This window comes from Heloderma suspectum, chromosome 11 (genome assembly GCF_057233095.1).
Source record: "Heloderma suspectum isolate Gila_16-S chromosome 11, 16-S_ref, whole genome shotgun sequence".
Lineage (NCBI taxonomy): Eukaryota > Metazoa > Chordata > Lepidosauria > Squamata > Helodermatidae > Heloderma > Heloderma suspectum.
The window spans coordinates 1,044,480-1,055,849 of record NC_139468.1 but is presented as its reverse complement, the minus strand read 5'-3'; the positions used below and the strand labels follow the sequence as shown (position 1 = coordinate 1,055,849).

At 56.4% G+C, this 11,370-nt stretch overlaps 1 protein-coding gene across 3 annotated transcripts; it reads left to right on the top strand.

Annotated features, from left to right (window-relative positions):
- The first annotated feature begins 1,145 nt into the window (after positions 1-1,145).
- Positions 1,146-10,140, top strand: LOC146336866 (uncharacterized). Of its 3 annotated transcripts, none has more exons than XM_084816470.1 (2): positions 1,146-3,685; positions 5,895-10,140. In XM_084816470.1, the coding sequence occupies exon 1, from the start codon at positions 2,112-2,114 to the stop codon at positions 3,411-3,413; it is 1,302 nt and encodes a 433-aa protein (XP_084672596.1). In that variant the 5' UTR covers positions 1,146-2,111; the 3' UTR covers positions 3,414-3,685; positions 5,895-10,140. The 3 variants fall into 3 exon arrangements, 1 of the variants encoding a protein (XP_084672596.1); XR_014785279.1 differs by lacking the exon at positions 1,146-3,685 and adding an exon at positions 3,712-4,020; XR_014785278.1 differs by lacking the exon at positions 1,146-3,685 and adding an exon at positions 3,716-4,213.
- The last annotated feature ends 1,230 nt before the right edge of the window (positions 10,141-11,370 follow it).

Here is an 11,370-nt window from a genome sequence, read left to right as displayed (position 1 = left end):
TTGGGTGGCCGGTAGTAGACTCCGACCACCAGGTTCCTTTTATTCTTTGCTCCATTTATTTCAAGCCAGATGCTCTCGATGGGGCTATGAAGCTCCTCCTCCTGTATTTCTGTGCAGAGATATGTATTTTTCACATACCGTGCAACCCCCCCTCCCTTTCTGTTCCTCCTGTTCTTTTTGAACAAGTTATATCCTTCAACTGCTGTATTCCACTCATGAGAGTCATCCCACCAAGTCTCAGTTATACCTATCAGGTCATAATTTCCCCCTTGTATTAAGAGTTCAAGTCTCCACTTATGTTTCAAACGCATCCCACCCTTGTTAGAGCTATCCACACCATTCCTAGAAGATGGTCCCACGGCCAGCCTTTCCTCCACAGCTCTATCACAAAACCTTTTTCGGCACTGCTAATTTCACTAGGAAACAAGAATAATGCTCACATTGTATCTGCATAGGAGACCGTCCATCGCAAGGCATGCTCTTGCCTTATAGATAACTGATGACAGCGGGAGCCCAGAGGGAGCAGCTAGACACATTTGTGGAAGGGGGATGACTCTCTGCTCGGGACAGCCGCCAGAGTGCCTGGGAGAGCTCTTGGAATGCGTGAGGCTGGAATTTGATGGCGGGGAGGATGGAGCTCTCCTCTGTATCAGTAGAAGCTTCCTCCTCCCTCCTGCTTTGCTTCGGGGTCCAACGTGAGGCTGGTTCCAGGTTGCTGAGGCCCTCGGGCAAGGCTCCCTCAGCGCGGCCCTCTGCCAGCGAGTCAGCGTCTCAGCAGCGTCTCAGCAGCGTGGCCACCAGCCCCTCCTCCTCCTCCGCTCCCTTGACTGGCAGAAAGCCAGTGAGCAGCCAGGCCACGGCTCCTCCTCCGCCCCACATTGCCGTCTGGGCCGTAGCAAGAGGCAGGCGAGCAAGCAGGCGTCCTGGGGGAAGAGGAGGAGCTGCTCCAGGGGGCTCCTGGCGGCAGTCCCCCGCTGGGGTGTGGGCCCTCGGCAAGTGCCCGGACAGGCCTGCCCTTGGCGCCGGCCCTGGCTGTCTTTCCTTCTGCTTCAAGGCTCAGGCAGGCAGGCAGCCAGCCAGCGCTCAGAAGGGAAAACTGGGGATGTTCCCTCTAGCCACGGCTCCAAAACCCTGAACTTGGAAGCAAAATCTGTTTTATTGACGATTGCATCGTTTTCATTTCTTTTGCCAGCCACTCCGGGAGCATTTGCACTGGGTGCGGGATACACTTTCGGTAATAAATGCACCAGACGTGGGACGCCGCCCTGGCGCTGATCTGCGAGGCAGGGGGCTGCCCGGTCAGCAGGCTGCTTCTGGGGCAGCCGCCCTTCAGAGCTGCTCCGCTCGGCAAGGGCCCTGGGGGTTCAACAGGGATAGAGCGCCGCCAAGAGCACCTGTTTGCATCGATACCTTGCAGCTTGCATCTCCCTTTATTCAGACTGGGGGCTGGGGGGCAACGTATTTCACCCGAGAGAGATCTCTATGCCTAAGATTCTTGAGCTCAGCTGCTCCCCGGCGGATGGGTCAGTTGCAACAGACAGAAAAGGGGTGTTTTTAGGCAGGTTGCCCCAGGCGAAGGCTAGATACTACAGGGAGTGGCTGGGTGCCTAATGCAGCTCTGCTCCTCTTCGTCCACGCCAGGAGCAGCGGGAATCATGCAACACAGGATGCCAGTCACACCCAGTTCCAGCTGGGCATTCCCTGAAAACAGGACATTTTTGCCTTTCCCCCTCAAACCTCAGGGCATAAATCCTGCCTCTCCTTAACAGCACCCATGGGAGACACAGAGCAGGCGGGGGGGGGGATGTCAGGCACTATGAGCCAGGGGAATGCAGGGGGTGGGGAGAGGGGGAGCGGGAGACTCAAGGTGCCAGGCCTGAGCCTCGAAAGGAGAAGAAAAGCAGAGGCCAAGCCCCCCCCCCCGTATCGGGGGGGGGGGTGTTCCCAAGGGGTTCCCGCCCTTTGCAGAGCAGAATCTGGAACCTGCATTCAGGGGCCTATGACCAACGGGGTGTTGGGTCGTCTCCGGCCAAGGACGGCGGCTTCCGGGCTTGGTTGATCCTGCCTCTCTTCGGCGTGGTGCGGGCGGCCCCGCGGCCTCCTTATCCTGCATGAGCCCCCTCGCCTCGGGGATCCCCGCGGCCGAGGGGCGAGATTCTGCGCGTCTGTGTCTCTGCGCACACGCGCGGGGCGGCAGCCCACGGCCAACCGCCCCGCCCCGCCCCGCCCCGCTCCCCCGGCCCCGGGCTCCTCCTGCCGCCCGCAGCAGCGGCGCAGCCCCGCCTTGCCGGAGGGCCGCCCGGGCCGGGCATGGCGGGGCGGGGCGCCAGCTGCGCCTCCCCTCGAGGCGCTGCCCCAAGCCCGCCGGAGGGGCGCGGCAGCGAGACGGCCGCCAGCCCCGCGCCGAGCTCTCGCCGCGCCGGCGGCGACCACCCCAGGCCGGCGTCGCAGCTGCCCCGCCACGGCCAGGGCGGCGCGGCCCGTCGAGCGCCCTCGGCCCGGCCGCCGCCCCGCGCGCGCGGGCGGCTGCGGAGCTGGCCCGACGCCTCTCCCCCGCGCCCCGCAGGGCGTGGGCCGAGCGCCAGCCGGCCGAGGCGCGGGACTCCCGCGGCCGCCCGGCCTCGGCGGGGGCCCGCGGGGGGCGACGCGGCGCCTGCCGCGGCCAGGGCCTCCGTGCGTCGCCACCGGCGCGCCGAGCGGCTGCTGCCAGCCGCCCGCGCCGCGCTGCCGGGCCGCCCTGGCGCTGGCGCCTCCGGCGCGCCTCGGCCCTCGCCCGGCGCTGCCCGGGCGCCCCTCGGCCCTGCGGCCGCGGCAAGGCCCATTCCCCCACCGGCGCCGCCTCAAGCGGGGCCGCCCCGAGGCCCGGCCCGGAAGGAGGAAGGGCGGGGGCGCCGCTGCGCGCGCTGCTCCGTGGCCGGGCGCTGCTGGGCCCCGATGCCGGGCGAGCCGCCGCGACGTGGCCTTCCGGCGCGCCCGTGCTGCCGGGGCGCCGAATCCCGCCCGCGAGGGCCTGCGGGGGGTCGGCCAGGGTGCCGGCGGCCCCGAAGTGCCCGCCCTCGTCCTCGCACCCGCTTGCTCCCACCTCGTTTGGGGGGAGCAGCGCTGGCGGCGTGCCGGCATGGGGCGCAGGAGAGGGCTGTGGAGAGCCGCCGGCCCGGGCCCCTGGCGGCTGGGCTGGCCGCTCTTCAAAGTGCAGAAGCCTCGGGGGCCGGCCTGACCAGGCCACCCCACCCCGAGTTCTTCCAAGCAAGTTAAAATCTGGGACGAGTGGGCTTCCTCCACCTTCACCCCCGCCCCGCGTAGGCCCAGCCAAAGCCTGGACACCAGCCCAGGCCAGCCCGCCACAGCAGGCCCTGGAGCACGGCGTCAGGGGCCTTCTCAGCCCCTTCCGGTGGCATTCCCAGTGTCCATAAAGGCCCCCTCCCGATCCGCAGCAAATTAATGGAATCAGACCCAGGAACTCCTGCTGAAACCTGCCTCTTTCCAGATTTCTGCAGCATGTCCCCAAACAGATCAGCAACCTGCCTGGCAGACAGGAGCTTGCAGGGCTGGACCGGGCCATTTCTTGGACGTGAAGTCCCCCTCCTCCATCCGTCCGGCAGCTGAGGAAAAGTGCCACCTTTGAGGAGAGGAGTGGCTGGGAACGTGCTGCGCCAGGGAGGGGCAGGGACAGAACTATTTGCAAGTAAATATTGCAGGTTCCGGGTTTCTCCTTCTACACCTGTCACTTGATGTTCGCTAGAGAGCTTCCTGTGGCTGTGTCAACACAGAGCAGCGGGCGCCACCCGACATCTCAGAGATCCCACCACAGCGTCATGGGAGAGGGCGAGAGAAGGGGTGTGGAGAAGGGTGCCTGAGGAGGGCCCGGCCACAGTGCTGATGGCTTTGCACAACCAGCAGAGGCCCAGCCGGAGGGAAGGAGGCCCCTCGAGGAAGCTCCAGTCAGCAACCTGCCCGTCTTGTTATTCTCCACCGCTGTTGTGTGTACACAGCCACTTGCCCCACTGCCCCACGGAGCGTGTGAGTCGTGCAGCACTCCAGCCAGCATTTGCAGCCCTGGAAGCCCGTCACTTGGCAAGAAAGGCCAAGGCCTCGTGGCAGTCTGGAGGGCCTCCCCATGTGGCGGAGGGGGCCGCTCCTGGCCGTGAGAGGCGCCGCTGAGCGGCCTCCTGGGCCTCCAAGCTGGCGCCTCCTCCCACTTCGCTATGCCTAGGTGTGTCCACGCCCGCCCTCGCCCTTGCCCTGCCGGGGGGGCACAAGGGAGGGCCTCCGCGGTGGCCCCCCCAGGCCCCGGAGCGCCCTACCCCGGGAGGCCAGGTGGGTCCCCCTCCCTGTTGTCCTTTGGGCAGCAGAGGCAGAGACGTTCCCTTTAGGGCAGCCTGTGGCATGGAAGCCGGCTTGCTCTTGAAGGGCTGGGCTGGGCTGGGCTGGGCTGTGGTGTTAACTGGCTGGGTGCTGGCTGGGCTTTTTATTGTTGTGCTTTTAGCTGATTTGCTTCTATGTAGTGCTTAATCACGATTCTGCTTTTAGTCTGTGTTTTATTACTGTTAGCCACCTTGAGTGCCATTTTTGGTGGAAAGGCCGGATATAAGTGTAATGAATAAAGTCAAAATACTGCTCTGTTTGGTGGCAGACACCTTCAGGGCTCAGCCCAGCGGATTTCTGGGTCCACCTGCTCAGTCCCAGGGGTGTCGCTGAGGCACCTGCCTGGTCTGGGAAAGCCCCCCTCCCCCTGCCACCTTATTCCCTCAGGGAGGCAGTCACGGTTTGACTGCTTTGCCGCTGTGGGGACCTCTTGGGGAAGTGCCACCGTTCAGCCTCCCACCCCCCGCCTGCAGACCCCTCCTCCTCCTGCTGCGCTGAACCTGATAACAGGAGGAAGGGCTTTCAGCTGTCTGAAATAACGCCAGCCCCGCTCGCCCTTGGGAGGGAGAAGAAGGCTTTGCCCCAATTCAGGGCAAGGCCTGGAGACTCGCCTGCTGCGTCCTGTGGAGCCGCCCTCTTTTCACTGTGGAAGGGGAGAGAGAGGAGGCAAGGCAGTGTGGAGAGCTGGGGAGCATCTCTTCATTGCGCTCGTTGCTGGATCCATTCCCCCCCCCCCCCCCAAGAGGCAGTGGGCCCAGCAGCTGTGTGTGATGCCTGGTGTCTCTCTTGGGAGGGCTGCCGTTGCCGTTTCTGGCTGAAGGAAAAAGAACCGGGTGCACCGCTGCCCGAGGCGCCCCTTGTGGCCCCCTGGCAGCACCTGGGCAGAGGCCACACAGGTAGGCACACGGATGGCCCCCTGGTCCTGGGCTTCCACACTACGGGGAGGTGTGTTTCTATTAACATTATAATAATTATTTCTAAATTTGCACCGATACATATAAATTAGCACATGCAAAGGTGTTGTTACACACTGGGGCTGTTCGCATGACATGACAGCCCACTGGGGGTTATTTAACCCACAGTAAGGCTGGGCCGTGTGTGGCCGCCATTTTGAATATACAACCGCCACACGGGGTTCGTTGTGTCGTGCGAACCCAGCAAGCATGGGTTATGTGAGGGTTAAGCAACTCTCGCATAAGCCGTGGTCTGTTTTAACCCTCGCATAAGCCATGCTCGCCAGGTTCACATGACACAGCAACCCCTAAGTGCGGGTTGCATATACAATTTGGCGCCTGTGGGTGCCGCAGCTTATCATGGGTAAAATAACCCACGAGGAGCCGTAGTTTGTTGTCTGAGCCCAGCCGGTGGTATGGGGCCTCCCCTCAGGTTGTCCTGCTGCTGCAGAGCCATCAGCAACTTGTCTCAGTTTCCAGCCCCAGTGCTTAGCTTGTGCTCCTGGGAGGGAGGGAGGGAGGACAGATGTAATAAATACATGAATGACGATTCTTCTTGCTCTCTTTAATTAACAGATCGTGGCTCTGAGAGATGATGACATTCAGGCCCAGAGAAACAAATATTTGTGCTCCCACACTTCTGATACCACCACTTGGTGATGGATGTTTAGATTATTCTGAATTCTGCAATCAAATGACTTTTCATTGCTTTGGCTCTGTGCCATGTTTATGAGGCACTGAGGGGAAACTTCAATGCAATCCTTCTGCTTAAGTCGGTGGTTCAATATCTAATTCCTGGAGAGGGAAGGTGGAAAAATGCAGGAGTGAGGGACTGTTTGTGTGTGTGTGTGGGGGGGGCAGGCAGTAATTTAGTTGTACTGTCTACGATGGGCGTTCAAGCAGCTTGTGAGGTTTTGGTCACTTCTTCAGCCTCCAACCACATGTTCTCCTTTGTGGGATTCTCCTGTTCCTCCTTGGGACAGGGAGCCCCTCCTACTAACAGGAGAATGAGTATCAGTGTGTGTGTGTGGGGGGGGACAGAGAGGAGCCCCCACAGAAGAGAGGCAAGGCCCCAGAGAGGCAGGCAGAGGCAGCAAAGCAAACACTGGTGGGGCCCTCGGATGCAGCAGAATCTTCTAAAGCCCTGGGAGGAGGAGGGGAAGGAAGGAAGGAAGGAAAAAAGCACATGGTGTGGAGAGACCCTGACAGAGGAGTGCTGCGGACAGGCCACCTGCAGGATCTGATGCTGCAAAGAACCAATCAACATGGAGAGAAGCAGGAGGCAGCTACGGATAGAGGGACAAGGAGCTTTTACTTCCAGCAAAGCCAAAGAATCGGATTTGGAGAAAACATGGGCATGGGGCATTTTAAAAAACTGAATTGGATCACTCGTTAGAACATCAGAAAAATTTCCAGTGCAAATTATCCTAATGTGGCAAGGCTTACAAGCACTTGAACTCCCACCCTAGGGGCTCCAATTGCAGCCCCATTAGCCCTATTTGCATATTTTCCCATTCACCATTTTCTAGAAAACCCACATCACTCATAAAAACTAACAGCAAATACCGAGGCTACAAACTGCTGCAACGTTTTCCTTTGTCTGCCCTTGTTATGCTTTGCTCCATTTCTCTTCCCTCACAGGCCCTCTGTCAGTCACAGGCAGCTCCTCAGGGCTCGTTACACCATGTTTAAACTACTCATCAAAATGGCCCCAATCCCTTCTGCCTCTCTTTGCACACAGTGCGTGTGCCCCAGGCATTCTAGAGTCTGGGTTTTATCATTCAGATGTGCCCAGAGGGTCCAGTGATGGCTGTGTTTAATATTGCATTTTATACTGTATTGTGCTCATTGTGCTATTCTATAGTAACAGTACATTGTGTACTGTTTTTATTGTTTGGCAATCTAATCCGTCCAGAGAAGTTGTGTTATTATTAGGTGGACTAAAAATGCAATCAATCCCTCACTGGCAGCCCTCTCAAAGGTCTCCCCGCCGCCAAGATGCAGGGTGGAGGACACCCGAGGCCACGCAGGAGGAGGCGGCTGTGGCTGCGGCCCTGTCTGCTGCGGGCACCAAGAAAGGTGAGGGGTCAGAGGCCGAGGCGCCATGCAAACGGCCAGGCCAAAGGCCTTCCACAGGGTCCAGCCAAGGGGGAGGGGGCGGCCTCAGTGACAAAACTGAGGGCAGCTGTGGCGGCCTCTGGCCAGTGGCCCCCCACTGTCCCCCTCAGCAGAGGCGCCCCTGAGGTGGTGGCTCTGGGGCCGTCTTTTGACCCTCACCACATGAAGGAGGAAGAGGGCTCCCATCAAGGCAAAGGAAGGCCGCGAGCAGCAGAGAGCGGGGAGACCTGGGCTGGGATGCTGGAAGGAGGCCATCCTGCTTCCTGCAGAGGAACGGGTCAAAGCTGACTTCACTAGTTGGCCTGACTTGGGAGTCCAGTTTCTCTCAGCTCTTGGACATGGCAACCTAATGAAGAGCCACCCAGAGAGCTCTAGGCCCCTTTGGGATTTTGAACTCTGGGACCAACGAAGGTGGGGGGAGAAGCCTTTGCCGCCTCTCTTTCAGGGGAAATGTCTTCCTCAGACAGACGTTGCTGAGCAGCAGTGCCCTTGCACAATGTGCCAAATTCATCCCATTGGCAAGCCAGCCCTTGTTTTTTCTCACCCATGTGAACAGAGCTGCTGTAGCCAAGAGTGAGCCCTGAGCCAGGAAGCCCCCAGCTCAAGTCTCTTCCTGGCTCTGGACTTTCTTGGTGGGGCTCTCTTGGCCTCACACCCCACATCTGCAAGATGAGAAGAATTCTGCCCCACCTGACAGACTTTTACCACAAGATTGTTCTGAGCGCTCCCATATGCTATAGAAACGTGCTGGGTATATTATTAGGACAAGTGAGCAAATAACCGAACATCACACCTCAACTGCAAACACTTCACACAGGAATAAAGCCCACTCATTCAACTGGAACATCTAAATTACACTTTGAATGGCATTTGGCTTAGTCTGTAATAGAACACTTGCTGTAGCTCTCATGAGAAAGGGCTATTAAAAGGAAAACTTGCCTTAGACAGGAGGGGAGCTGTGCTCTGGCTGTAGGGATCGTGCCCCACCATGCATCTGGGTCCAAAGACCTCCACAGCATATGCGTACTGCTCTCCATTGAGGAGATCATTGGCCCAGCTATCTATTCTTCTCAGAACCTCTTTAGAGTTTCACCTCCATTCACTTAGAATCATAGAATAGCAGGGTTGGAAGGGGCCTACAAGGCCATCAAGTCCGACCCCCTGCTCAATGCAGGAATCCAAGTCAGCATCCCTGACAGGTGGCTGTCCAGCCTCGTCTTGAACGCTTTCAGTGTGGGAGAGCCCACCACCTCCCTAGGTGATTGGTTCCATTGTATTGCTCTTAACAGTCAGGAAGTTTTTCCTGATGTTCAGCCGGAATCTGGCTTCCTCTCACTTGAGCCCATGATTCCATGTCCTGCACTCTGGGATGATCAAGAAGAGATCCTGGCCTTCTTCTCTGGGACAACCATTCAAGGACTTGAAGAGTGCTATCATATCTCCCCTCAGTCTTCTCAAGGTTAAACATGCCCAGTTCTTTCAGTCTCTCCTCATAGGGCTTTGTTTCCAGTCCCCTGATCATCCTCGTTGCCCTCATCTGAACCCTCTCCAGTTTGTCTGCATCCCCAGAACTGGACACAGTACTCCAGATGAGGCCTAACCAGTGCTGAGTAGAGGGGAACGAGTACTTCCCGGGATTTGGAAGCGATGCTTCTATGAATGCAGCCCAAAAGAGCATTTGCCTTTTTTGCAGCCACATCACATTGTTGGCTCATATTCAGCTTGTGATCGACAACAATTCCAAGATCCTTCTCACTTGTAGTGATGTTGAAGAGCACTGGGCCCAGGACTGAGCCCTGCGGTACCCCACTCGTTACCTCTCCCCAGTTTGAGAAGGTCCCATTGACTTATTTTCCTGTTGCCCTTTCAAACAGCAGGATGCTGGTGTGAGATTTGGGCTGCATGTTGTGCAATCCAGCCTAAAAAGTTACTTGTGCATCTCAACAGAGAGATGCTTCAAGAACCTGAGTTCCCCAGAACATGGTAACAATGAGGCAAATTTGAACCCTTATCGTAAATGCAGAGAAGTTGCATTCCTGCAGAAAACCATCTAAATGAGCCATCAAAATCAGCAGCCTGTCTCCATGGGCTCCAGCCCAGCCAATCCTCTCAGTGTGTGTGTGTGTGTGTTTTTCCTCCCTCCCTCCCCCTCGCTTCATGTGCAGCAAAGTCATCTGTGGGATGAATAGGATTAAAGACTGGCCCGTTTGGAGGTGGGAAAGTGGACTGGAGGCCGGAGAGACAGAGGTTCCAGCTGCTTTAAACAGCCCTCTTTGCATCCAGCCAAGTCCACTGGGGCCTTCCTGTGCATTCCATTGTTCTCCACCTGTAGCATACTGACTTCCCATCTTCCCTCCAGGTTGCAGTTTTGTTGGGGCAATTTCAGCCAGGGTATCCCATCCAGATCTATATATATACTCTTGAGAGAATCATGCAACCTTCCTTCCTTCCTCTTTCTTTCTTGTAGAAGAAATGCAGTGTGTAATGTACCAAAAAGTGATCAAAATTTCCCTGCAAAGATCTGAGTTTACTTTGGAACGACTGACACATTATGGATCGGTGTGCAGAAAGACTGGACTCAAAATGCTCTATACCCTAACTCTTTGAATTGCTTTTTTTAATATTGATTTATATGTTATTTCATTTATATTCTTTCATTCACCTAATCAAGTTTTCTTACTATAAATAAATATTGTTTCTTACTAAGTTCCTTTCTAAAAGCTTGCTATCTGTTCCTTCTTTCCAATTCATGGAATTGGCCTGTATTACTGTAACTCTGAAATGATCTTGAATTGTAAATCCTTTTAGCCAAAACATTCAGTGTCAATGGAAACATTCTAGCCCAGGTCAGGAAAGGGGGAGAGTGTGAATGGAGAGTGGATGGTTTTATTGCAGGAAGGCCTAATGGGGGGGAGGTGTTGGGGAATCAGAAGGATGGGTCAGGCTGTCAGTAAGCAACTATCAGTCTTGGAACTTGGGCTCAACAAAGAACATATCAAACCCCTCTTTAATGAAGGAAGAAGAGGATAAAACCCCTGAGCCTGCCGCTGTTCAGAGGGGCATGGTTGCATCTGGATCGTTGTATATGCACATACCAACAGTACCCTTGACCCACAGGACATGTATTAAGTCATGTAATAACTGGGCACCACACTTTAAGAAGGATGCAGACAAACTGGAGAGGGTTCAGAGGAGGGCAACAAAGATGACCAGGGGACTGGAAAGAAAGCCCTGTGAGGAGAGACTGAAAGAACTGGGCATGTTTAGCCTTGAGAAGAGAAGACTGAGGGGAGATAGGATAGTGCTCTTCAAGTATTTGAAAGGCTGTCACAGAGAAGGAGGCCAGGATCTCTTCTCGATCATCCCAGAGTGCAGGACACGGAATCATGGGCTCAAGTTACAGGAAGCCAGATTCCGGCTGAACATCAGGAAAAACTTCCTGAGTGTCAGAGCAATACGGCAATGGAACCAATTACCTGGGGAGGTGGTGGGCTCTCCCACACTGGAGGCCTTCAAGACGAGGCTGGACAGCCATCTGTCAGGGATGCTCTGACTTGGATTCCTGCATTGAGCAGGGGGTTGGACTCGAGGGCCTTGTAGGCCCCTTCCAACCCTATTATTCTATGATTCTATGAAGTGCTCTGGCCAAGTGCTTGACAGCATGTGGTATGTGTTGGGTAGAATTCAGAGAATAGGATTTTACTGCCCAGAGCATAGATAAGGTGCAATTAGATTTGTACCGTCATATTCACTGTTTGGAGGTTTACATACAAGATAGCAGGTTCTGGCTTGAACCTGGCTGGCACTGTATGCCTGTTATACAGCGAGCAGGCTCTGGCGTGGACCAGACCGGGAGCTGTGTAGCAAACAGAGACTAACTGTATATTTAGTCATTCAATGCACTGCATTTGGATAACGTTTGTAACCAAGGAGC

Bases quoted from the DNA above. Each gene is read 5' to 3' on its own strand.
- LOC146336866 (XM_084816470.1), top strand. From the start codon at position 2,112: ATGAGCCCCCTCGCCTCGGGGATCCCCGCGGCCGAGGGGCGAGATTCT.